This window comes from Aulonocara sp. 'chitande type north' Nkhata Bay, linkage group LG7, assembly GCF_057382095.1.
Source record: "Aulonocara sp. 'chitande type north' Nkhata Bay isolate Kocher_YH1m ecotype deep benthic linkage group LG7, A_spYH_male_GT1.1, whole genome shotgun sequence".
Lineage (NCBI taxonomy): Eukaryota > Metazoa > Chordata > Actinopteri > Cichliformes > Cichlidae > Aulonocara > Aulonocara sp. 'chitande type north' Nkhata Bay.
In genome coordinates, this window is record NC_141350.1 from 61819620 (window position 1) to 61845662 (window position 26043).

At 39.7% G+C, this 26043-nt stretch overlaps 1 protein-coding gene across 1 annotated transcript in view; it reads left to right on the forward strand.

The window, feature by feature from the left end:
- xrcc4 (X-ray repair complementing 4) overlaps positions 1–26043 on the forward strand; it is a 28245-nt gene that overhangs the window by 1607 nt on the left and 595 nt on the right. Inside the window, exons 2-7 of the mRNA XM_086301812.1 lie at positions 2745–2879; positions 4597–4787; positions 8068–8234; positions 9936–10067; positions 10303–10442; positions 17421–17562. Coding sequence (XP_086157938.1) covers positions 2747–2879; positions 4597–4787; positions 8068–8234; positions 9936–10067; positions 10303–10442; positions 17421–17562 — 905 coding nt within the window. The 5' untranslated portion in view covers positions 2745–2746. The remainder of the gene's footprint in view (positions 1–2744; positions 2880–4596; positions 4788–8067; positions 8235–9935; positions 10068–10302; positions 10443–17420; positions 17563–26043) is intronic.

The following is a 26043-nucleotide window of genomic DNA, read 5'->3' on the forward strand; positions in this document are numbered from 1 at the left end:
TCCAACATCTGCTTCAGTACTAAATGCTTATGTTAATGCTCTGAAGTGTGATGTGCAAAAATAGCAGCACTCTTACAAATCGAAAAGCAGTCTTGTAGACAGTGTGAGGACAGGTCTCCAGTAGACCCACATGGACTGATTCTTATATTCCGGAGTACTCAAAGCGCTGTACACAACATGCCTCATTCACCCCATTCACGCCCACTCATACAAGCACTTCTAAACACAAGTGCAAACTAACCAACATTCACACGACGCTTGGGGAACTTGGGGTTGTGCCCAAGGATATTTGGGCCCATGCAGACTGGGGAAGCCAAGGATCGAACCACCAACCTTCCAATCAGTAGCTGATCTGCTCCACCACCTGAGCCACCCCTGGCTTGAAAAACCTGTAGAAAGTCAAAGCTTCTGCTGTTTAGATCCTATTGACACAAGCTCGCTTTTAATCATCTTGGCTTGAACTAAACAGTAAATGAGTTTGCTCACTGCTGATGTCTGCCAATTTTTTGTGACAAAAAGAAGGGCTGAATTCCACAACTTCAGAGAAATTAATGTGAAGCTGAGACATCCAGCCATGCCTATGCTTATAGCAACTGACTCTTTTTAGTGAGGTTAATTCATTTCTTTTATTTTGGTTTCTAGTTTTGATGTATTTTTTGTTTCCCTAGGTTGGAATGAAACTAGATACTTATTATTTGGTAATTAGTGAATACCCTTTGATACCTTGTTGTGTCCTAAATGTTATGCAACCATCTACCACGAGATGGAGCATTGTTGTAGGAATTAGACTAGCTGTCGTTTGGATTTTACAAGGAGGATGTCGAACAATTTGCAAATTTGCAAAACCTGTCGTAAAACTATTGCTGTTAAAGGTTGCAGTACAAGAAATTTATTCCACTGAAAAATTACGACTGTTTTCAACTCTGCATGTCAATGTCTCCCCGCATACCAAAGAAAACTTTAAATAAAACCAGCTCTGTTACCTGTGACTGTTCTTCGTCAGTTGTTTTTTTTGGCACTATCCATCTTCATGGATACAAGCAGTGGAAATGAGATTTCTGTGAAAGGTGGATGGGCTTTCCCTTCGTGACAGCGTGAGTTCAGTTAGTCAAGAGAGGCTCAGAGTAGAGCCGCTGCTCCTCTACATCAAAATGAGTCAGCTGAGGTGGGCGCCTCTTGGATAAAGTATTCCAATTAGTCATGTCCTAGTGAGACGAGGCTCCGGAGGAGACCCCTGACTAGACCCAGAGAATATATATACTGGATGGCCTGGGAGTGCTTCGATGTTTCTTTGGATAAGCTGGAGGAGGTCGCTGACAAGTTGAAGGTCTGAGCTTTCCTGCTTGTCTGGGATTTATGGTCCTGTAAATTTATGACCATTATCTGGTCATATTTGGTCATATTATTTGTACATTATTTGGTTGGACAGAGGAGGGGAGAGGTGGTTTTCACCGATGTGAGAAGAGCTGGCATGCAGTCCTTCAAGATCTTGACTGCACAGATGTCCGAGTGACATCTGTTGTCAGATGAAGGCAGTGTACAAAGTATGTGCTACAGCTGGTCTGTGGGCAGCTCTTGCTTACGGTTTTGTTGGTCCGTAAGCCACCCGCAGAAAAGAACGAAGTCATAACATACAAAGAGCTGAATTGAAGCAGAGTGTTAAAAATAATAAGAAGTGTCTGCTGCATCCACTATCTGTGCTTTTCAGTCTTTAAATTGTTGGTCTTAGAAGTTTTTTTGCCATTCTCCTCTTCCCGGGAACTCAGCTATGCGTCATGAAATATTAGATACGTTTACACCGGCAGGACACTGGTGGGACGGGGCACTGGAACATGTGTAAGGCAACATCAAGCATGCCCACAAAACGACACCCATCCCCTACCTGGGACTCTGCTCCTGCTGAAACGCATCCAGTCGTCAGGTCTGCCAATCCCCATGCTAACAGTCTCTAGCTTTTAAAGAGCCAGTTTTAGCTTTAGTTTCAAAAGATTTACATCAATAATGATCAGACCATGGTCATACAGAAAATTACAAATTTACAAAAGCAAAGAAGTAAAAACCATTTTATTTTATTTTCCGAAAAATACTTTGCATTCACGAACCTCTTCGTGGTTTCTTAATTTCTTTGTGAGAGAATGATGAAGAGTTGCAAAATGAGACAAGCTCACTCTATCTATCTATATTTCTTTATGTCATAAAATAAAATAAATTATTGACCACTTTGACAAGTACAGTTACAGGTCAAGTACAGTGGATAGAAACATTGTCAATTTTTTTTTCTCTAATGAAGAGCACAAGCATGTGGCTGCTCGATGAGGGAATCCAGAAATGCGCTTCAATGAAAAGACAATTACAGACTTGAATCTTTTTTATTTTATTTTATTTTTTTAGGTGGTATGTCCTCTCCACTTAATCCCTTAAAGCTGGCTTGGCCAACTCGAGGCCTCGAGGGCCGGTGTCGTGCAGGTTTTAGATCTCACCCTGGGTCTACACAGCAGGACGCCGGCCCTTTGAGGCCTGGGTTTGGACACCACAGCCTCAAAGGGAAATCAGTACAAAGTTGTTCTGAGTGATCGTCTTTGTCCTGTAATCAAACATTTCTGTCATGCTGACCTCACACGTGGGGCCATTGAAAGGTTTGATGTAATGAAATGATGTTAACCAAATCCAGTAGTAAGTACCTATTAAAGTACTCGGAAAACTTAAGTGATCTTTTAATCAGTTTTTGGTCTGTCTGTCTGCAGGGATGCACACGTCAGTGCGTGAAATTAATCTCTGCTCAGACACCTATTTCCTGCGGGTGGACTGGGAAGGGTGCAACTTTAGTACCGGTTTCCAGTTGCTGCTTACTGATGGACAAGATGCATGGAGAGGGGAAGGTAAAAACAAAAATCACTCAGCATGACTTCACAGTTTATTACCTTATATTATACACTCTTACCTCTTTTACATCACATGCCATTTTTATACACAGTCCTCAGTTTTCAGAGGCTCAAGATAAACTTCAAAGGCTTAAAGTCCTTTGAGATAAATGTTGCCTGGGACATTGGAAATTGGTACCAATTTCACTGAGCAACTGCTGGCAACCTCCAGTAACCACCTGCTAATCATTCCTGAAAATACATTTTTCCTTATCAACCGGTGGTTACCAAATGGTCACTAATGGGCTTCTGGGCCTGTGTGACGGGGCCAAGTTGTTTTCTGCTGTTCTGGTGTAGCTGACTTGGCCATTCTGAAAGTTTTTGCTATATCTTTGATAGATGAATTTAGTTTGTTCTTCAGAAAGCTGCTGCACGCTAAGCTGAAAATTAGTTTAGAAAATGCTAAATGCAAAAAATAAAGACAAAGAATGTTTTGTTGCAAGCTCAGTAATTCAGACAAAAATCCTTGATACCATTTATCTAGACCCAAGTGACTTCTTCCGTCTCTACAGTCTGAATCTGAAGAGGGTCAAGAAGTCAGTTGGATGAGTGATGACTAAAAACCAGATGACTATAAACCACTGAAAACTGCTGTATTCAGAGGAACTGAATGACCTTTTTGGTTGATTCAGTTCAGAAACTAACGATTCTTGAAATATATGTGAAACTTAAATCAGTAATTTGTAACATACTGATTTGAGGGATAGCTGTAGCTCAGGATGTAGGACAGGTCATCTACTAATGGGAAAGTTGGTGGTTCTGGGATGTACACAGTGCTTAGTAAATGTATTAAATCAACACACAGTGCAACGTTTATACCACAGCAGCCCTGTATTTACAGTAATTATCAAAATCATTCAGGGCCCAAGCACGAAATATGTGAAGGCCTTATTGTAATCACTCCATTCATTATTGTAATTATTAAAGCAAATGAAGGGGCTTTTTGGGGGGTTTAACATATTTAAAAACTCATGAAGTATTGCACACGTGTCAAGTCTGGTGAAAATTTTATTATTATTTTTGTTTCAGACATGGGTGGGGCAAAATGGCTCGGAAAACCCCCCTGCACAGTGAGGAAAAATTACGTCCCCGTGCTGGGTTTCACATAGTTGTATGAAATTTGGTACACGTGTGTAACATGCAAATCCATGGGTCCGATAGACCCATGTCCCAAAGCCAACAGAAAGACCGCCACTTCGAGTTTTGGCACAGCTTTGACCATTTCCAGTTGTTGTACTTTCGAGAACTTCTCCTTGGGGTTTTATCAGATGAACTTCACATTTGGTCAGTCTAAACTGCAGACCTAGGCAATATTGAATTGTAGATCTTTTGAGTTTTTGTCAAAGGGCGTGGCTGTGGCGCCCTGGCAAATTTCAATTATTCGCCATCAAATTTTATTTGCTCTAATTCACACATACATTGTCCAATCTGGACCAAATGTCTGGCTTCATTTTTTAGCACTGGAGGTTCCAGCCTCAATTCATTAACAGCAACAGATTCTGATGTTGCTAAACTTAAATGTGCCCACTGTACACTTTTTTTTCCCTCAAAAATCAACACTGTTTCCATCTCATTGAGTAACATGCTGAATTAGCTGCTAGAGGATTTGGGATAATCTTTTTCTTAATTTAAATTTTAGACATGATTCTCTTTTTATTTATTTTTTCCTATACAGTGAGGGGTGAAGTGGTGTGCAATGAGGCAGAGGAACTGGAGATGCCATTGGAAAGATATATCGAGGACGTCGAGCAAGCCTTTACAGGGAGAGAAAACTCCAACACCTACAACTTCACTTTGACACCTAATCCCCCAGGTCACAGTTCCACTTTGACACTGACATATGAGAAGATGCAGAAGGATATCTCAGTAAGTGCTGCATGTCTAACTCATGAATGAGTTAGACCTAATATCTCACTATGACACCCAGATAGCAGTGGGTTAGATAAACAGTGTAGTGTGGTTAAGCTGGCCCATTTTTGGCCCATTTTGAGTCGACTTTTCAGTCGAGCGACGGTTGTGGGATCAGCCCGAGTTTCGCTTTAATCGTGTGTTGTGCATCGTGTAGTATACATGGGGTAACGAGAAGCGATTAACACCTCACGACGAGCTCCCGATCAACAATTGTATGGTTGCAAGAAAATCAAACCTGTTTGAAATCCTGTCGCCCGTCGTGATGGTATCAAAGCAACCTCTCACACTGCACACGCGCAAACACAGAAATGAAAGTGAAAAAGACTTATTTAAATGTCAGCAAGCCTTGTATTTTGACTTTTGCACTACTTTTCTGCAGGTTAAATGAAACTACCATGTTTTCTGGTTGTCATGGTTCCTCAGTGTATTTTTTTGTCTTTTTGTGGTTATTGTGTATCTCTGTAGTGTGCTTATTTTTGTCTCTTTCTTCATATTTTGTGGTTATTTGTTGTAGTTTTATGAATCTTTTTGATTTGTTTCTTGTATTTTCAGTTGCTCTTTGTCATTTGAATCTTTGTTCTTGGTTTGTGGCTTCACATTTAATATCGATTAGTGGCTTTATGAAATATGACCTTTAGTATATTTGCACTGCTGGTGTTTCATATTTCGACAGACGGAGTGATGGTATTTGGCAGTTGACTGAGTAATGCTTCTGTAAAGGTTCACTGTGTGAATACACGTACAAGATTTAGACACAGGGCCTATGTTCTCATCGTAGTTGTGAAAAAAATGGAAATGTTGAGTGCTTCCATAACAGCAAAAGGGAAATGAATCTATGTTGCAATTAAAAAAAAAAAAATGAAAGTACCATGTGTCAGTTTACTGACGTGTGCAGCAATGTGTTATTAGAGGTGACCAAGGCTTTTCTTCCGCAACAGAGAAAAGCCCAGTTATTCATCTGTCATAAGGTTTTGAGTCATAACATGAGCCTTCACTGTAATGTCTCCCTATTTCTTCTCCTGTCAAGCTCTGCTGATTGCCAGCAGAGCCCAGAAATGAGTCTCACACTTGGAAATAGTCAACCACTTCAGGGAGCACCTAACTTTAGTATTTTAGATGGTATCTTTGGACACTGGCTGCATTTTCTCTCCTTTTCACTCCTTCCAGTCCTTGTATCTGACTATTTGCGCACCCAGTTTTATCTGATCTCAGAAGCTGAGCAGGGTCAGATGGGTGAATACCAGGTGCTGTAAGCTATTATGCAGCTGTGGTTTAGGTAGTAGAGCGGGCCGTTTACCATTCCAGCGTTTTGAAGTATTCCTGAGCAAGATACTGAAACCTGAGTTTTGAGTGTGTGAATATTAGATAAGGAGCTTGCGTACAGAAAACAGCATGTGGATGAATGTGTGTGTGATTGGGTGAATGAAGCTTGTAGTAAATTGTGCTTTAAGTGCTCCAGGTAGAAAAGTGCTATGTAAGTATCAGTCCATTTACCATTTCTCAGGAAAATTGTGAATGTGAGGGTGAATGAATGGTGGAATTGTAAAGCGCTTTGACTGTCTAGAAAAGCGCTATATAAATGCAATCCATTATTAATATTATTAGTTGTTAATGGGAATACATGTTAGATTTTTAGTGTTAGACTATTAGGTGGGGGGATAAAGGAGAAATGCAACATTCACTCTTCTTGGTTGTAAATTTGGAGTAAGTGGGGGACCAGTCCTGAAATAAAAGTGTCTAGCTGTTAATTTATGTGAATCAGTGAATCAGTGAGTCAGAGTTACAAACAGTACTGTTGCTATGATGACATTGGAAACCTGTTGCTCTCAATATTTTGTGTCCAGCTGGCCTGCTGGTGCCTAAAACCAGTCAACAACATTCAGTTTGATTAGCAGCTTTACAACCTACTGCCCCTCACATAAGCCCTCAGGTAACAGTTGGAGGTAGGCTTATGATGACTAAGAGCACAATACTAACTCAGTGAATACAAGGAGAAGATAACTAGAACGTTTTTCCCAGAGCGTCTTAGAAAAACCATTTTCATTTCAATATGTAATATTTCAGTCACATGTTATTTACTTACCATTTGTAAGAGTTGATGAAGTAATAGCTGGCAAAGGTTAGACACAGAAAAAACAGAAAGTGTGGAAATGCAGGAAGGGATAAATTACTGGTTTGTCTATTCAGTAGAAATTGCAGTTCCTCAAATGTACTGCGAGGAAATAGTGAGTAAATAGTGAAATGTAAAGTCTTCCACTTCAGAGAAGAAAAGATTGTTTGTCACGTAATTCTCCCTTCATACAACCCGAACAAGAGCCACATTGTGACTGTAACTCACCACAATTGGCTTTGTTGATACTTAAAGTTGCGTTGTGGCTGTGTTGATTGAAACACAGGGGAAAACTATCCTTAAAGAATAAAACACTTTTTATTTCTTTGGTTTGTGCCAGGATTTAAAGATGCTTTTTAATGCTGTGAAGCTGAGTATTTTTACATTGTAGTCTGTGGGTAGTTTACGCTGGCATCAAATGATTAATCCAGGAACTGCGACTTAATTAAAACAGTACGTGGAGGATAGTATATCAGCATTTGGTGTTGATTTTCTGCTGTTTATCTCTCTTATCCAGTCTGGAGACACACAACTATTACTTCCCCCATGAAACAGAGTTATTTATGGAGCTGTGGATCACAGGGGTCAGAAGTTAGAGCTGATACCCACATTTGTGCTCCATGTCTTTGTGTGAATGCAAACATGTTTGAGAGAAACGTTTGTTCCCCAGAGGCCACTGATCACTATGCTTGTGATATGAGTGAGATGGCCCATAACCTCAAATTAAGTCTAAACATAGTAGTTAAACTTTAATACTGTCAAATCAGACAGTTTTGGTTAGAGTTTTATTTAATTCTTTAAGTTTTCACTCTCTCTGATAGCCTTTCTTTAGTATTTAACCTCTCAAAATACATTTAGTAGTTCATCAGTAATGAAATACTTGGTAGTAGGGCTGTCATGTTATGATATGGTTATGACAGCCCAAAGATCTTATCAAGAATATCAAATCATCTGTCAGTTATTTTGGATAAATACGTTATGAACATGTGCCAGTAATACAGGTCCATGAGAACACCACAGCTTGGTAGTTGTAGCTCTAAAAACATATATTTAGGTCACAAAGACTGCCTTTACAAAACTAAACAAGTCAGTTTGTTTGGTTGATTTTTCACTCCTTTCTTCCAGTTCAGGCTGGGCTGCGTTCTGCTGAAGGCCGTCCCAGAGCCAGCAGAGGCAGTGAGAAATTTACTGATTCACAGTCTGCAGAGGGGAAATAACCTGCAGCACCACAACCAGAGACTACAGGAGGAGAACGAGAGACTTCGAGGAGAACAGCAACACATCACTGCAGAGTAAGTACATGCATGGATGAACACACATGCATACAAAATCACAGTAAAGTCAACTTTACACCCAAACCACACAAACTGGAAGGTGCGAGTATGTAATCTTGTGCTAGCACATAGTGCACAGAAAATACAGGAATATTTTGGTTAGGGATGGGTACCGGTGTCCGGTGCTATGATGGCACCGGTTCTGACATAAACGGTAGTAACCAGACCGAAAAGCAGCGCACATTTCGGTGCTTTATTTCGGTGCTTTTTTTTCCTGAGCTGTGATACACTTCTAGCCAATCATTTTACGTTTCCGAGGATAGTGCGTTCTTTTAGAGCTGAGCTACAGATTAAAAATGCCCAAGGCGAAGCGGTCAAAAGTCTGCCTGTACTTCACAGCAAAATATGCAAACTCAGCAGCAACAAGTGCTTTAAGCTGATACTGTGATACTGTCAAAGGAGGTAACACCTCGAATCCGATGAAACACCTGGCGACGCATAGCGTTTTTTTTAAAGCCGAGAAATGCGCCGTATGATAGCTTGCTGCGAGACCTCACACCGAGCGCATCTACTCTGCGTGGGTTGCCTGTTATCTGACCCGGAGTTAGCAATATCCCCCAAAAACCCCGAAGAGGAGAGTCCTGGCCCCTAGCCCTGCCAGTGTAGCAGAAATGATGACGGATGATGATGCAGCAGCAGCCGTTCTTCTCTGCGTGAGTAGCTTAATGTTGTTCGTGTGTCATTTACGTTGAGTAGGCTAACCACGTTATTACATTAATGCAGTAAGGTGAACTAGCAAACACCGTCGTAGTTACATGCAGCTGTCTTCTTGTTTGATGGCAGATACTCCCTTCACCCTGGCCAAAAAGGCTAAAAGGACCAAAGAAAAAGTGGAAAACAGTTAAACATGAGAGGTTTTTGGATAAAGTTTGTGTTTTTTCCATTGTTTAAGCACTGCTTCCAGCCAAGAGTGATACCATATATGCCCCATAGCTGCAGAAAAGGCTAACATTGTTATCTTTTTACAAAAAACCAGCTGAACATGAGAGGTTTTTGGACCAATTTTGTGTTCTCCATCCTTTAAGCACCGGTTTGAGCACCGTTTGAGCACCGGCACCGTTTCAAAAATACCGATTTGGCACCGGTATCGGATAAAACCTAAACGATACCCATCCCTAATTTTGGTCCACACCAAAACTGTTGCTTTGTCTTCCTGTCACTGCACACTCTGTTTCAGATGTTTTGTTTTCTATCCGTGGCTCTATATAATGTCATAAAGTGTCAGCATTTTTAATATGATCATCTAGTTTAGTCCATGTTAAATGGACTGTAATTTATGTTTTGTTTTGTTTTTTACTCTCAGCCTTTTACACTAGTAGACTGTACTAAATCCTGAGTCACCATAAACATTATTATATTTGAAGAGGCTGAGTCAGGTTTCAAAATTCATTACAGGATAGAAACAGCTCTAGTACAGGTTACAAATGATCTCCTTAGGAATTAAAAGTCCTCTTCACACACTAAGGATAACAATAGAGTTCCACAGGGTTCCGTGCTAGGACCAATTCTATTTAAAATATACATGCTTCCCTTAGGCAGTATCATCAGAAGGCATGGCATACATTTTCACCAACTTGATCTTTCCATGAAGCCAGATTACACAGACTAATTAGTATATTTGGGTTTGCTAAAGAACTTTTTTGTTTCTGTACATTCAAGACTGAAGCGTTACATTGGTGGTAAGGAAGCCCTGGAGGCAGAGCTTTACTCTCGGTTTGTCCTGGTTCTGAATGAGAAGAAAGCAAAGATCCGCAGTCTACAGCAGGATGTCACAAAACTGGAGGAAATGAGGTGCACTGCTTATACCACATTGACTCTCAAACACTGAAGCTTTTCCAAATGTTTAAAAAGTAGATTTTTAGCTGTGAGTTTTAAGGCAAGCGTTTTTTTAAATGAAATATATGCCATAATTGCTTATTAAACAGGTCAAGGGTATTTTTCCTTAATTACAACATTCCTCTGATTTCTTTGTTGTAAAAGTTATGTTAAGCAGTGAATCATGTATAATGTATGGTTTCTGATACAGGAGTAATGACCAACGAAAGAAAGACTCAGTAAAGTCAGGTCAGACAAGAGGTCAGGATGATGGTGTTGAAGAGGATGATTATGGCGGCAGTACTGATGAGGACCCAGTGGAGACGCAGTCGACTCCAGCCTCCAGTTTGGGTAAGACTGGTGACACTGGGGAAAAAACAATTAAGTACAATTTCGTCAAAACATCAAAACAAATTGCTAAAAATCAAACTGGGAATCATTGTTGGTGAGTTTTTAGCTGCTTTTAAAAAGAGAATCGACTGTTCTCAAGCTCAGAGGAAGAGACTTCGAGAGTCCGGGGTTACAAAAGCTCTGTCTGCTTTAGTTCTCAGCCTTGTATGATGCACAGGCAGTAGGCCCTCAACCTGAACACCCAGAGTGAAAACTGAGTCTGAAGTTACACCAATGTTCTTGAACTGAAGATTTAGCAAAAGAGGTAAGAGGACCTAGAGTTTCCATTACCTTAGCCATCAATCTGTCAGGGATACAAAAAACGAATTTCTGTTTTCTCTTCATTAAGTTGGAGAAAATTGTCATCCAAATAACTATTAATAGAGTCTAAGCGCCTATGCGGGATAGATTAGAAGTATCTTGGGGATTAAAAGAGACGTACAACTAAATCTCATCTGTGTAGCAGTGATAAGAAGTGTATTTAAAAAGGCTCAAAGTGTGTAGAAGAGTGTGTAAGTGTGTCACAGATATAACAGAAACAGTAAAGGACCCAGAACAGAACCTTGTGGCACAACGTCAATAAGAAAAGAGGGAGCTGCTCTTAGAAGCTGCCACAGAAAATTAAATAACCAAGTAAACTTAATCTTAATCTCTTAATTAATCTCTTAAATTAATCTCCAAACATTCTTGTTAAACCATTACTTTGAGGAGGTACTTGTGCTCCTTTTGTCATGACCAACTTGTTTTAGTTCATAAATAGATGTCACGATATTTTCCTTGCGAATTTACTGAAAGATTCCTAGCTTTTAATATCATTGATGGTAAGCTTTTCTGGTTTAGTGGTAACTAAACAGGTAAAAACCATAATACCACCACAATGTTTTACAGATGTAATTATGCCAAATTCTGTTATTGTCTTTTCTCCAAACTGAACACTTATTTAAAGTAAACATGCTGTTTTGGCCACATCCATCCAGAACATTGTCTCGTGGCTCATCTATGTCATCTTTAGTAAACTGTAGATGAGTAGCAGCGTTCTTTTTGGAGAGCAGTGCTTTCTCCTTCTAGCCCTGCCCTAAACACCAGAGAACCTCAGGGCCTTCAGAGTTACCTTGTCTTCCTTCGTGACCTCCCTGACTCACGTAGAGGGTAATGCCGATCTTCAAGTCATTTCGTTGAATAAAAACAAGGTGCTCACCTGTACTGGATCATCCCATTGATTAAAAGGCCTGACTCTAATTTCTGCTATAAATTTGCTGGTAATCCTACAGGTTTGCATACTTTTTCTCCTCACTCATATGTATTCTCAGGAAATTTCATTTCTTTTACTGGTTTCAGTTTGTCTACTTTTAGATCTTGCACATATATTATTAAATATAAAAAAAATCATGAAGCCATGTCCATTTTAATCTGAGTCTTACTTACATATTTTTGTGCTTTGGAGTTTGGCGGAGAAGTGCTTTTACCGTTTTTTTTTTTTTTTTTTTTTTACTTTGCTAGCTGATGGAAAACACCTGCTAAGATGAGTGTGACATGTCACTGAGAGCAGGTCTGAAACACCACTACCTTCACATTTATTGCTCTAAAGTTGGCAAACCAGCAAACGTTGGGCATTTCCACACTTTGACTTGTCAGCTATGGCTTAAAATACATCATTGGGAGCTGTTGTTGTGGGAGCTAAGTGTGTTTGGACTATCAAGAGACTTTGTTTTCCTACTCAGAAACTAACCATGACCTCAGTTAGCAGTTATGCAATGCAGAGTAGTGTGCGTCCATGTAATGACTTCAATAAACACCTTTAAATGTGTGGTGGAAGCAGGGCAGACAGCAGTTCCGGAAGCCTCAGTGTATATCCCCGACTCCATTAATGAGAGGTGAGCCATTATTGAACAGTCATCAGCCTTTCCCTTCCCCAGTGGTCTACTGGTGTTGTTAACCTGCCAGCTAAGAAGCCCTGTTAACTGCCAATCATATTAAAAATGAAACCAATCACAACGTTGTTGTCCCTTCAGGCTGTGTGCTAGCCAACATTAATGCCTTAACCTGAGTCCTACATACAGAACAAATAGAGAAGGTGCCAAAACCCTCAGACCAGTCAGAAGATCGTACTCAGTCTAAAAAGATCAGTTTTGACTTTGGAAGTAACTTGTCTGCTGAATGGAAAGATTGTGTCACAAATATGCTTAATTCAGTGCCAGAACTGTTTTCACAGCATGAGTTAGATTTTGGACAGACAGAAAAAGTACACCACCAAATAAAGCTTAGTGAGGAAACGCCTCCAAGAACTACTCGACATTGGAGTGATACGAGAATCTGAATCTCCTTTTGCCGCCCCAATTGTAGTTGTCAGGAAAAAGGACGGGTCTGGTAGTTTGTGCATCAATTAAAGGAGGCTAAACCTCTAAACCATAAAGATGCATACACACTTCCCAATCTAGAGGAAGCATTTTCAGCTCTGGCAGGGTCAAAATGGTTCTCAGTCTTGGATCTCAAGTTCGGATACTATCGGATTGAAATGTTGGAGTCAGACAAGCAGAAAATTGCCTTAATGTATCCCTTTGGGTTCTGGGAATTTAATAAGCATTTCAAAGGCTCATGGAGCGGTGTATGGGTCTGATGAATCGTAAGGAGGTCCTCGTCTTTATTGATGATCTCATTATTTTCTTGTTATCCCTCGAAGAGCATGAGCAGTGTCTGAAGAGAGTCCTGTTGAAATTGAAAAAGTTTGGCTTGAAATTAGCACCCGGCTGAGATATTTAAATATCTCAGTTAAGTACCTCAGCCATATAGCATTAGAGTATGGAGTCGAAACAGATACAGAGAAAATCAAAGCCCTCACAACTTGGCCCATCTCCACCAACTTTAAGGAGCTAAGGATCTTTTTTGGGCTTTGCTGGGTATTAGCGGGGATTCATCCAGGACTACTCTAACATTTTAAGGCCATTAAATGAGCTAACTGCCGGTTACCTACCAATAAAAAAGGGGAAGAAAAGATCCACAAAGCAATAAAGGTCTGTATACCAAAAGAGCCATTTGGCCAGAGATGGACTCACAAATGATCTGTTTGAACGTTTACCTCAGCCCCAGTGTTGGGTTTTGCAGGCCTCAAACTCCCATATATCCTCCACACGGACGCTAGTACCATTGACCTCGATGCAGCTCTTTACCAACTTCAGGATGGACAGTTGAGGGCCATAGCATTTGCTAGCAGAGGACTTGATCAGTGTGTGTGAGTGTGATGTCTGCCGGAAGTGTAGATGTGAGAGGGCAGCCCCTCTCATGAACATTCAGACAGGTAGTCCCCTTGAGTTACTCTTTATAGTTTATCTATGTATTGAGCCAGAGCAGTCTAACACAAAAGATGTATTAGTTATGATCGATGACTTCACTAAGTTCGCAATGGCTGTCCCTACACCCAATCAATGAGCATGCACTGTTGCAAAATCCTTCTGGGAAAAGTTTATTGTTCATAACGTTGTCCCAGACAGACTTAAGCGATCAGGGCCCCGATTTTGAATTGAACACAATAAGCAAACTATGCAAGATTGATGGCATGAAAAAGATACGTACAACACTGTATCATCCCAGAGCCAATGCCGTTGAGAGGTTCTATAGGACGCTCCTCCAAATGCTTGGTACTTTGAGTGACAATGAAAAGTTGCATTGGAAAGAATATGTAAAACCTCTAGTACATTGGTTCTCAAACTTTTCACAATGAGTACCACCTCATAAAATATATGGCTCTTAAAGTACCACCTTTATGAACAACATTAAAGTACAATAGTATAGGCCTATTTAACACCATATACAGTTTACACTAGAGATGGACCGATCCGGTATTACGTATCGGTATCGGTCCGATACTGACCTAAATTACTGGATTGGATATCAGAGAGAAATAAAAAATGCAATCCGATCCATTAAATATCAAAAAAGCACCTCACAAAACTTGCGACATGGCATAACTCGGCTCATAACTGTAGCACGTTGGAGCAGTATGCATCACCTGATAGAGCGGCTGTGGCGTGCGAGACCTGTCGTGGTCTGGTTGAGCATTTGGAGCCTCGCTACCAAATTGGCATTTCATCTCTGAGAAAGTGATCGCAGAGAGAAGTAAAGCAAGTGTGTAAGTTCATCTCTGAATGTTTCTAAAGCATTCCCGCGTTAAGCTGAACAACCGATATATGGAGCGACTGCCTCTTCTCTCCCCTCCCTCTCCTGCTGCTACTTCAATCGTGAAACTGATCAATGATCAGCTGATCGGCTTTTCTGTCGCAAGTCTGTCTCTCTTGCTTGTTTTTGGCCCACTTCACGCCAGAAAGAGGAAACCAGCGGCTGAACAACAGCAGCACGTTTAAGCTTGATAAGCTGTTGTTAGAATTTATTTAATATTACTTTGTACACCAGGATCCTTTTCTACGTAGCTGACGGCTGGTAACTGTGCAGGGGCGGATCTAGCAAAATTTAGCCAGTGGGGCTAACAGGGAAAAGAGGGCACAAAGACATACTTTTCTTTCTTATTCTCATTTAAAATATCTAGCTTTTAATAAATAATTATCTGAATCTTACACCCAAAGTTTTAATCTGATGTAAAACGTATAGAAGTCCATTACTGTATATAGTAACTATTAAGTCTAATATACCCTAGTAAGCTTTACTACTTTTTCCTTTGGGAAGGTACCATCTGTGCAGTCTGCAATTCTGTTGAAGAAAGATGTTGAATCTATTTAATTATTCTTGAAAAATAATTGATTTCTTTGCATTTTTTTTCACACTGCATCAAATTAAAGTTGATTACGTCGATTAAGCGTCATGAGGTGGAGGGTGGGGGGTGGTTCCTTTTTTTTTGCTGGGAGTTTGCAACCCTATTAGTTAGGTTGCTTACTCTTTAAAATACCAGAATAGGGAGGATGGAGAAGGTTTAAGTTCATTAGATTGATCAGTATTGCTGAACTATGAAATATTTTCGGTGCAGTATAGTTTTTGCATACAGGTATAACAGAATAGCTTTAGTGTTTTGTTTTGTTTGTAATTTGAGTTTGAACTTATACAAAATGCAGCAAGATATTAAAAAAACAAAAAAAACAAAAAAAGTTTTATTGATTAAGAAACACTATATTGGATTCATATCGGTATCGGCCAATATCCAAATTTATGATATCGGTATCGGACATAAAAAAGTGGTATCGTGCCATCTCTAGTTTACACAAGACAATTTTACTTCTTTTATGAATGTAATTTTTTTAACTGTCATAAACGGGATGTGACAAGTAATAATAATAACAACTGCACTGCTTTAAAACATTCACAGCAGGTGGGATATCCGGTCTTTAAGTGATGACATATGAACCCTGCTTCCGCGTCCAAACTACTCTAATGATGTGATGCGTTAAGTTCAAAGCTATTATCCAGTTTTGCTTCTCTGCGTGAATGTTTTTTTGTAGAAAGTCAGGGCTTAGAGGTGGTGCCATTTCATGCTACTGTGGTCTCATCTTGAGTGAAATATTTTATCTTTCCATGGTTTATTTGCACTTTTTATGAGTTCACTGTAAGTAAAACATGTCTAACCTTTACTGAAGAAATAGTTTACAATGTTTTGTACTTTATTTTGCTGAAAAACATTTTTATTCAGAATGTTTTTTTAAATTGTAAACATTTAAACTATTGAGATTAACACTGAAGAAGCATTTAAAACCAATGTGAAGATTTTTACATCACTATTTTATTTTCTATTGTAAACAAGATTAATGTTACAAGCAGTACTTTTATGTGCTACCAAATATTGAAGTGTAATTATTTGAAAACTTGGTGTGTCCTATGTCACTGACAGGTCAGGTTTTTTTTTTTTTTCACACCCTTTCGACTTTCAAACCTTTGTTGAAGTCTCATTCATTTCACTGCTTCTGTACATAGCCAAACCTTCTGGTCCAAATCATTTGAGCTCCTTTAAAGGTTTTGATGAAGTAAATTAAGGTGAAGTTAAGTTTTTTTTTAAGTAACTATAGTATTACATAAGCAGCTTCTACCATTGACATTACCCTTCATCAGCCACTAGATTTTTACTCCCAGATGGCATGGATGTAATTAGTGTGCCAAGTATGTAAGTGTAAGTAGTGAACATAAGTTAGCAATAAAGACACTGCAAGAGATTTTTAGGGGACTTTTGCCTTTCATGATTTTTCCACTTTGAAATGGTTTACTTCCAGATTAGATTTCTTTTTTATACGTCAACAATTTTTGGATGCTGTTTTCCTTGTTGGGCTTTCCCTTCCCATCACCAGGCAAAACTTGCACCATTTGTGTTTTTTCTGTTGCCACAACAATGACTCAGATGGCTAGTAGGGAAGGGGGGCATGAAGGGGTAAAGTGAATTCGTGGAATACTGTAGTGTTGCTGTGTGTCTGCATGGGTCTGTTTTGTGTAGTGTAGAAAGTGCTGCTAAGGTTCAAAATGTGTTACTTAAACATTGGATTAGTCGGTGATCCCATTTAAGGTTGGGAAATATGTGTGTTAGATTCTTTCAGTGGGCTAATCCAATGGGACTAGTAGCAAAAACCACCTGTTCTGCACTTCTTCCAATCCTTCATCCTGTATTTAGTTGTGACTCAAACCATTAACTTACAGATGACATCCACTGAACGTGACACAGTGAAAACAAACACAAATAGAGACTGCATCATTGCTTTTGCAGGGGGGGCAATTAAATGAACATAATATATACAAAAATCCAAAGAACTGGGGTTTATAATGAATCTTTTTTTTAAAAACACATAGATGTAAATAGTTGCTGTATGTGTGACAATGTTTTGTTTAGACTGGCCCCCTGGTTAATGAGGAGATGGTGTCCATACTGTACAAAGATTATCATCAGTATAGTAAGATTGCTCTCATTTTGTTTGACTACTGTTTTTCACTCTCCTGACTCCATGCTCTTCTCAGAATCACCGACTCCGGGACCACTGGATGAAAGCCTGAGTGACCTCGCAGATGTGGCCCCGTCTCGCAAACGGCGCTTTCGTCACCTCAGGGCCCCAGAGGCTGCAGTAAAGCGACCAAACCCAGAGACATCTCAGAGAAAAAGGTATGAGTGTCTCTGCGCTGCCTCATTCACATCAAGATCACTGCTGGTTATGCTGCTGTACTTCATTTTGTATTCAGAGTAGCTCCTCCAACTTAACATCGCTGCCTTTATAGTTTCAAACACATCATCTAGGTCTGTTAAAATGTGTTCAGATGTGACAGGGAGGGACAGCTCCACCTGAAATAACACATTCTATATCAATCAACTTGATTGTCATAATTCACACATCTCCCTCTATTGCTGAGGAACTAAAATCAAAACACAAAGAGCTTGATCTGTTTTTTAATTTCCCAGTCCTTTCTGCTGTGTCATATTTTCCTTTCCTTCACATCCATCATCCCTTCTCTTCAGGGGTGGATCCAGAAGGGTGGCATGGGGTGGTATGTGCCACCCTAAAATGATCTCTTTCCACACCAAGTGCACCCTAGTTTTGCATATGACAGTGTTGTTTATTAAAATAAGATAGCATTAACACTTTGAGCGTAGTTACAGTTAACAGTGAACATAAATTCTAAAACTGAATATATTGCATAGTGTCCACCCCCTGCACAATTAACAAGTGGTTCAGCCCATAGCGCAGAATGGCTTTTTGTTTTCAGTAGCATGTGATGCCTATGATTGTGCCAGAGCACATTTTGAACAACACCATGGGAATTTCAGATTTCACACAGGTGGTTGGATGTTACACTCTGGAAATGGAATGAAGGTGAGTGTTACTAACCCTCTGGGGTCCACGGACATGCCACACCTCCAGATCACATGACTGATATAAGCTGACATCAAGCTGCAGCCGCGCAGAGTCTCAGCCAGTGTTTAAAGTTCTGACTTCAAAGTATACACCGGTGTTTAAATTTTAATGACAGGCCACTAAATCCAGAGTTTTATGATTAGAAAGCATACATAAGCAATGCTTTTTTCTAAATACTATTGTCACGTTTTTTAAAAAGCATTTACTAATGACAGCGCAAAAACAGTAAAGAAAAAAAAATAGCCACCTCTTTCCTATTGGTGGAAAAATGTACCATGTCGACCAATTAAAAAAAAGTCAACACGTGGGATTTGGTTGTTTAGGAAGAGGGGCACGTTTTGGGAGTGACGGCGGAGAGACAGAGCGAGCGAGTGAGTAAGACAGAGAGAGAGAGATATCAATAGCGATTAGATTTGGGAGATTTGTGACGTTGAGCGTGGAGTGTGTAGTTAGTGTGTTGCGTTGTCTTGTGTAGTTAGTCTGTTGTGTAGTCGTTGTTTTGTTTTGTGTCAGTGAGGGCCCTAATGACTTATTGTGACACCTGATTGTTCTCTCAGTTCAGTTAGAGTAGTATTTTTAAATTGTTGTACAAAAGACAGCAGGTGTATTGGTTGCATTTTTAGATCAATATTTGGATATGTTTACAAAATGTGTGCATAAGGTTTCCAAAATGAACAATTTATATTTGCATTTCAAGTTATAAAAATAATTTACTAAACATGTCTGTGGTTTTTACAGTAAAAAAAAAAACTACTACTAGGATTTTATTGTCTTTTGTGTGATTTCAGATGAGTTGTGATAATACAGTATGTCAATGAAAAAATAACTGTAAATTTAGACACGTGAAGTTGTGCTGAAAAGAATAATTCCAAGCAAGGCAAACAAATAAAATGAAGCAATTTAAAGGTGAAATACAAATGTAAAATCAAAAGGAGTCAAAAATAGCCAGTTATATTTTGGACCTCAGAGGGTTAACTCAACAAATCAAAAACTTTGTTCATGACAGTGCAAATTTCTGACGTTTTGTGGAACAATTTGATTTTTTTCTAACAAAAAACGGTGTGAAACTCAAGTTAGCTAGTTGAGCTACATATTTATTTATTTATTATACAGGCTATACAGTACATAAAATCAAAATTTGCACGTATTATGTAACTAAAATGTTTAATTATGTGGGCTACAGAAAATAATTAAGTTATAGACTATATTTATGGAAAAATGTGTATACTTACTGCATTTGAATCATTTTAACCATATGTAACCACCTGCATATGTGTTTAGAAAAATAAGGCTTTGATTTTGCCACCCCATTTGTTTTCCTTCTCACCCTAAGAAAATTTCTCTAGATCTGCCCCTGATCTTACCCCTTGGTAGTTACTTTAATAAAAAATATCAAACATTCACTGTAGGGAATCATCTTTATGCTGTGTTATTAAGCCCAGTGTGTAGAGACAACTAAAGGAGGCCCCTACTGCCTTGCTTTTAATTTTTAAGGCACTTTTTTGCATGGAAGCCACATCCTTCTTTTATATACAGTCTATGCAATGTGCAGATTTGGATAAATGTTTGTAACACAAATTTTGGATTAGGATTCAGATATGTGTGTTCACTTTTAAAAGAACGTGCTTTATTTTTACATAAGTGGATAATATTTTTTTTTCATAATCAACCCTTTTAATATCTTGGATATCAGTGAATGCCGTTATTGTCTGGTTTGAAGACAGTTTGGAGTGCGGCTGCTAGGATGGGGGTGGGGGATTGTCAAAGGAGGTCTAGCATGTGAAGTGAGGAGCCAAAGAAACAATTGTGCAACTCTCTTCTATTCTCCTCGCTGTTGTTTCTATAGCCCCTCTTTTCAAGCTCAGTCAGACCATCACACTGCTCTGAAAGCCCCATTGCTGCACATCCAAAACCTCTCAATACCATTGCTCTTGTTCCCATTTCGTCCATTTGCCAGCTTCTTTTGGAGGTGTCTGTTTAGAAAATATTCTTAAAAGCATGTCTCAATCTGACATTGTTTCTGTAGCAGTCCCTACCAACAGAGTAAATATACTGTGTCCAGGTTTCTCAGAGTGCCAGTGACTGTAAAACACATGCAGATAAGTGTTGCCATCCATTTAAAGCTGCTGTCAGGATTTGGTACTGCTGCCCATTACCAGCTCTGCCTTCTCTAACAAGAAGCAGCAGTGAGCTAATGTACAGTTGTAGCTGCTGGATGTTTGATCACTGCAGTGGCTGCTAAAACTGCCCCCCTCTGAGCTGGCACACACAGCAGAAAAGAGGCCCTTCTCCTGGTAGTGGCTATTAACCACTGTTACCTCCACAGAGAAGATGGAGACCAGGATGAGGAAAAGTTAACATAGTAAGAGAGCCACATAAACAGAAGCATGGCTGGCAATGTAAAAAAGTGCTCAGCATTTTGGGAAATTCCTTTTTGTGTCACTTAACCTCACTGTGACTCCAGCAGCACCAAGCAGGTGTATAAAAGCAGTCAAGTTTGTATTTAACAAAATATTTATACTTGAATGATATATAGATTAGAGATCAGTGGCTTAACAAAGAACCCATTTATGTCAAATTGGTCAGGTACAAGGACTGAAAATGTGTGATAAAGCAGGCAATGCCAAAAGGAACAATTTTAAAGACCTACAGGAAGCTGGAGAACTGCTGCTCAAGAGCACTTGAGCACAAAAATACAAGAAAGTCTGACTCCTTGGATACAAACTGTGAAGAAGTGAGTTTTTCACAGTACTGCAGGCTAGCAGCTGTTCTGCTCTTTGCAGTAAATATGTATTCCTACAATAAACTAACCAATTCCCATATTCTCTTCTTTACTTCACTAATACACATATTTCTAACCCAAAACTCTTTGTTTGATGAAAGAAAGAAGGATTTCTCAGTTCCTCTGAAAATAAAGAGAGGTTTTCAGTTTACTACCCCATCTCCCTCTCCTGATCTTTGAACATGTGGTTGGGATATAATTGTTTGTGTACACAGAGGACTGTTTTCCCATGAAAGGAAACTAAAAGAAAGTTACAGTGAAATCCTTCCTCCCTTTTACACATGGACTGGTTCTGTAAACGATCAAATATCGCTCCAAGCCATCACAGATAATCACTACAAGCCATGGCACTGTGAGGGTCTCACAAGTGTTTTCATTTTGATTTATACTGGGATCAACACAGATTTAATACATTCTTTGTCGTTTGAAAACAGTCTAATTCATATATATATATTTTCTCGATATTTTAGGTTTAAAAAATATGGGGTGGCTGTAGCTCAGGTGGCAGAGCAGAGCAGGTCAGCCACTAATCAGAAGGTCGGTGGTTCGATCCCAGGCTGCCTCCTGGCTGCATGCCAAATATCCTTGGGCAAGATACTAACCCCATGTTCGCCTACTGGTGGTGGTCAGAGGGCCCGGTGGCGCCAGTGTCCGGCAGCCTCGCCTCTGTCAGTGCGCCCCAGGGCAGCTGTGGCTACAATGTAGCTTGCTATCACCAGTGTGTGAATGGGTGGATGACTGAATGTAGTGTGAAGCGCTTTGGGGTCCTTAGGGACTAGAAAAGCGCTATACAAATGCAGGCCATTTACCATTTAAAGCGTCACAGTCTAATTAGCTAATTAATCCAAAACACCTGCATAGTGGGCTTTTAAATGGTCTCTTAGAAGAGGTTGGATGTTCCCAAAGTGCTCTATCAAAGCACATTAATAGAAAGTTACGTGGAAGGGAAAGGTGCACAAGCAGCAGGGATGACCACAGCCTTCAGAGGATTGTCAGGAAAAGGACATTCAAAAGTGTGTGGGACCTTCACAATGAGTGGACTGAGTTAGTACATTAAGAGCCACGGCACACAGACGGATCCTGAACATGGGCTTCAAATGTCGTATTCCTCTTGTCAAGCCGCACCTGAACAACAAACATCAGAAGCATCTTACCTTGGCTAAAGGAAAAAAAGAACTGGTCTGTTGCTGGTCTAAAGTCCTCTTTTCTGATGAGAGCAAATTTCGCATCTCATATGGAAACCAAGTTCCCAGAGTCTGGAGGAAGAGTGGAGAGGCATACAATCCAAGATGCTTGAAGTCCAGCGTAAAGTTTCCACAGTCTGTGTTGATTTGGGGAGCCATGTCATCTGCCGGTGACGGTCTACTATGCTTTATTAAGTCCAGAGTAAGCGCAGCCATCTACCAGGACATTTTGGAGCACTTCATGCTTCCTTCCGCAGACAAGCTTTATGGAAATCCTGACTTCATTTTCCAGCAGGACTTGGCACCTGCTCACACTGCCAAAAGTACCCAAAACCTGGTTCAATGACACTGGGACTACTGTGCTTGGTTGGCCAGCAAACTTGCCTGACCTGAACCTCAGAGAGAATTTATGAGGCATTGCCAACAAAAAGATGAGAGACATGAGGCCGAACAATGCAGAAGAGCTGAAGGCTGCTAATTAAGCAACCTAGTCTTCCAAAGGCTGATAGCATCCATGCCATGCTGCGTTGAGGCAGTAATTCATGCAAAAAGGGGTCCAAACCAAGTACTGCGTACATATGTATGATCATGCTTTTTAGAGGTCCAACAGTTCTCTATTTAAAATCCTTGTTTTATTCATTTCATAAAATGTTCTAATTTTCTGAGATTTTGAAATTGGGGTTTTCATAAGCTGTAAGCCATAATCATCAAAATAAAAAAATAAAGGAATGAGTCTATATCATATTTTAGTTTGAACTTTTAAGTTGAATTATTGAAATAAATGAACTTTTGCACGATATTCTAAATTTTTGAGTTTCACCTGTGTACGTACACACACACACATAACTCAATGGTCATGAGAATTTGCATATTAATAATCAAGGAACTGACCTGCCAGCCCATTGTTCATTCAGTGGTGCTAGTTTCAGTCATTGTGCAAATATAAGATTGGGGAAACCTGCTTTCAGCTGAGGCTGAAGAAGTCACTTGGATGAACATTTCTCCCACTGAAAAAACTATCTCCTGATGAACAGAATCAACGTTTTGGGATATGCACCAGATAAGTTTGATTTTGCTACATAGAGAAATCACATTATAAAACAGCTTTCAGTTTTTGATGTATCGGCTGCCTAATGTGCCTTATCTACAAAGCTGTAGTCTTCAGTGGAAATGCAGAACAAAGGTTTTGGACATTATCCTTGTAAATAAAGTTTCCAGGTGGGAATGCTGCTAAAGTACTTTATAAGGAGTTCATACGCCTATGGCTTTGCCAAAGTTAACCAGTTAGATATAACACGCTCATTAATGGCAGAGGTTGTATGCCCCCACCCTCCCGTCACTCCCACTTTCTTGCTAAGCTAATATATGTTTCTATTCATCAAGATGTAGCACAGAAATGTGGAGACTCTTAAAGCACTAGTGTGACCAGCTGGCCCACATTTGTGTTTTCCTTATCACTTTTTCTCCCTTGATCCCCTCTTGATTTCTTTTCTCTGTTACCCATTGAGCTTTCATGATCCCCTTTTGTCCTCTCTTATCTCCACACTTAAACATCACATGGTGTCACCATGGTTTCTAAAAGGCTGATCATTTAAATTTTGTGAGCCCTTTAAATCTTTTAATGTAGCATAGAACCACTGTTGGTAGTCACACGAAGAAAAGAAAAATTACAAAACCAGTATTTATTGATGAAACTATTTCATGTTTTGGGGTTTGTTTGTTTTTTCTCAGAACCTCACATGAAGATGACCTGCACCACCTGGGTTCAGGTGGCCTGTATATTCATATTCAAATAACCACAAAGAGAAAAATATACAAGAGACACAGAAAGCCGCAGAGTCAAAACCAGAAAGGCATAACAGTGAGAAGAAAGAATCATGACAGACGCAGAAGCAGGAAACTTCTTATGGACAGGGGCGTATCTAGAGAAATTTCTTAGGGTGGCATGGAAATCAAATGGGGTGGCAAATCAAAGCCCCCTCCCCCCCCCCCCCCTTTTTTTTTAAACACATATGCAGGCCTGACAACAGGTGTATCACTCCTCCGGTTTTCCACCTCAAGACGGTGTTTTCATTGCAATCTGCTTTTGTGACATTCATTAGTACCCTCACTGACACAAAACAAAACAACAACCACACAACACACTAACTACACACTCCACGCTAAACCACAAATCTCTCACATCTCAAAACTCGCTTTCTCTCTCTCGCTCACTCCTAAAACTTGCCCCTCTTCCTAAACAAAGAAATCCCACCTGTTGCTATTTTTCTATTGGTCGACATAGTACATTTTTTTTCACCAATAGGAGAGAGGTGGCTTCTTTTCTTTCTTTACAGTTTTCGGGCTGTCCTTAGAAAATGCTTTCTCTAGCATTTCTTCCTGCACAAACGTGATGATAGTATTCAGAAAAAAAGCATTGCTTGTGTATGTGTGTGTGTGTGTATATATATATATAATATAATATAAAAATTGTAAATCTGGGTTTAGTGGCTTGCCATTAAAATTTAAAACTGGTGTTCACTTTGGAGTCTGAACCTTCAAAACAAGCTGAAATAGAGATTCAGGGTGGCTGCAGCTTGTTGCTATGTCAGCTTAAATCAGTCATGTAATGTCAGGTGTGTCGTGTCCTTTGACCCCAGAGTGTTAATAACATTCACCTTCTTTCCATTTCCAAACAACCAACCACTTGTGTGGAATGTGAAATTCCCATGGTGTTGTTCAAAAGGTGCTCTGGCACAGTCATAGGCATCACTTGCTTCTAAAAAAAAAACAAAACCCATTTGTTAATGGTGAGTGGGGGGGCACTATGTAATATATTCAGTTTTAGAATTTATATTCAGTGTTAACTGTAGCTACCCTCAAAGTGTTAATGCTATCTTATTATAATAAACAACAACCCCTGAGCAAGGTACCGTCCCTACACACTGCTCCCCGGGCGCCTGCTTAGTGGGCTGCCCACTGCTTCACTGAGTGAATGGGTCAAATGCAGAGAAAAACAAGTAATTTCCCCATGGGGATCAATAAAGTATCCATTATTATTATTATTATTATTATTATTATTATTGTCATGTGCAAAACTAGGGTAGCACTAGGGGTGGCAAGAGATCATTTTAGGGTGGCACATGCCACCCCATGCCACCCCTCTAGATCTGCCCCTGCTTATGGATTAACTAGTTTAAAGTATAAAATGTAAAAAATATTCATTGCTTGATGAAGCTAAGTTTTAGAGACCTTCAGTGTGACCTTCAACCAAGGCAGCTCACTGTCTGGGCATTATTTCCTTTTAGAGCTCAAATGTGACATGATATTTAAAACCCCTGTGTATCGTTCCCTATGTGCTTGTAGGTAGAACAACAACCGTATGAAACATAGTTTTAAAAAGCTCGATATTGATTTACTACAGCTTTAACCATGTCAGAGGTCAAATGTGACATTATTTGTCAATTTTTCACCAATAAATCATAACATTTAAAATATTGCATACAACAGCTATGATGTATATAGACCGAATGCACGCTTATGCCACAGGAAAAAAAGCCTGCTTTGGGGAGGTAACATCATCAGACTTAAAAACTGGTGGAGAACATGAGCCTCTATGTTGAAATGCACAAAAACAAATAGAAGTAGTGATGTGTTTGATGTAGAACACTTAAAGTAGGGGAATTGCTGGGCCACAGTTACACACACGCACACACACATTGCCCATGTGTTTCTTGTCTTGTGTCCTATAGAGCACATGACATATTTCCTGTTTCAACAGGCAAACG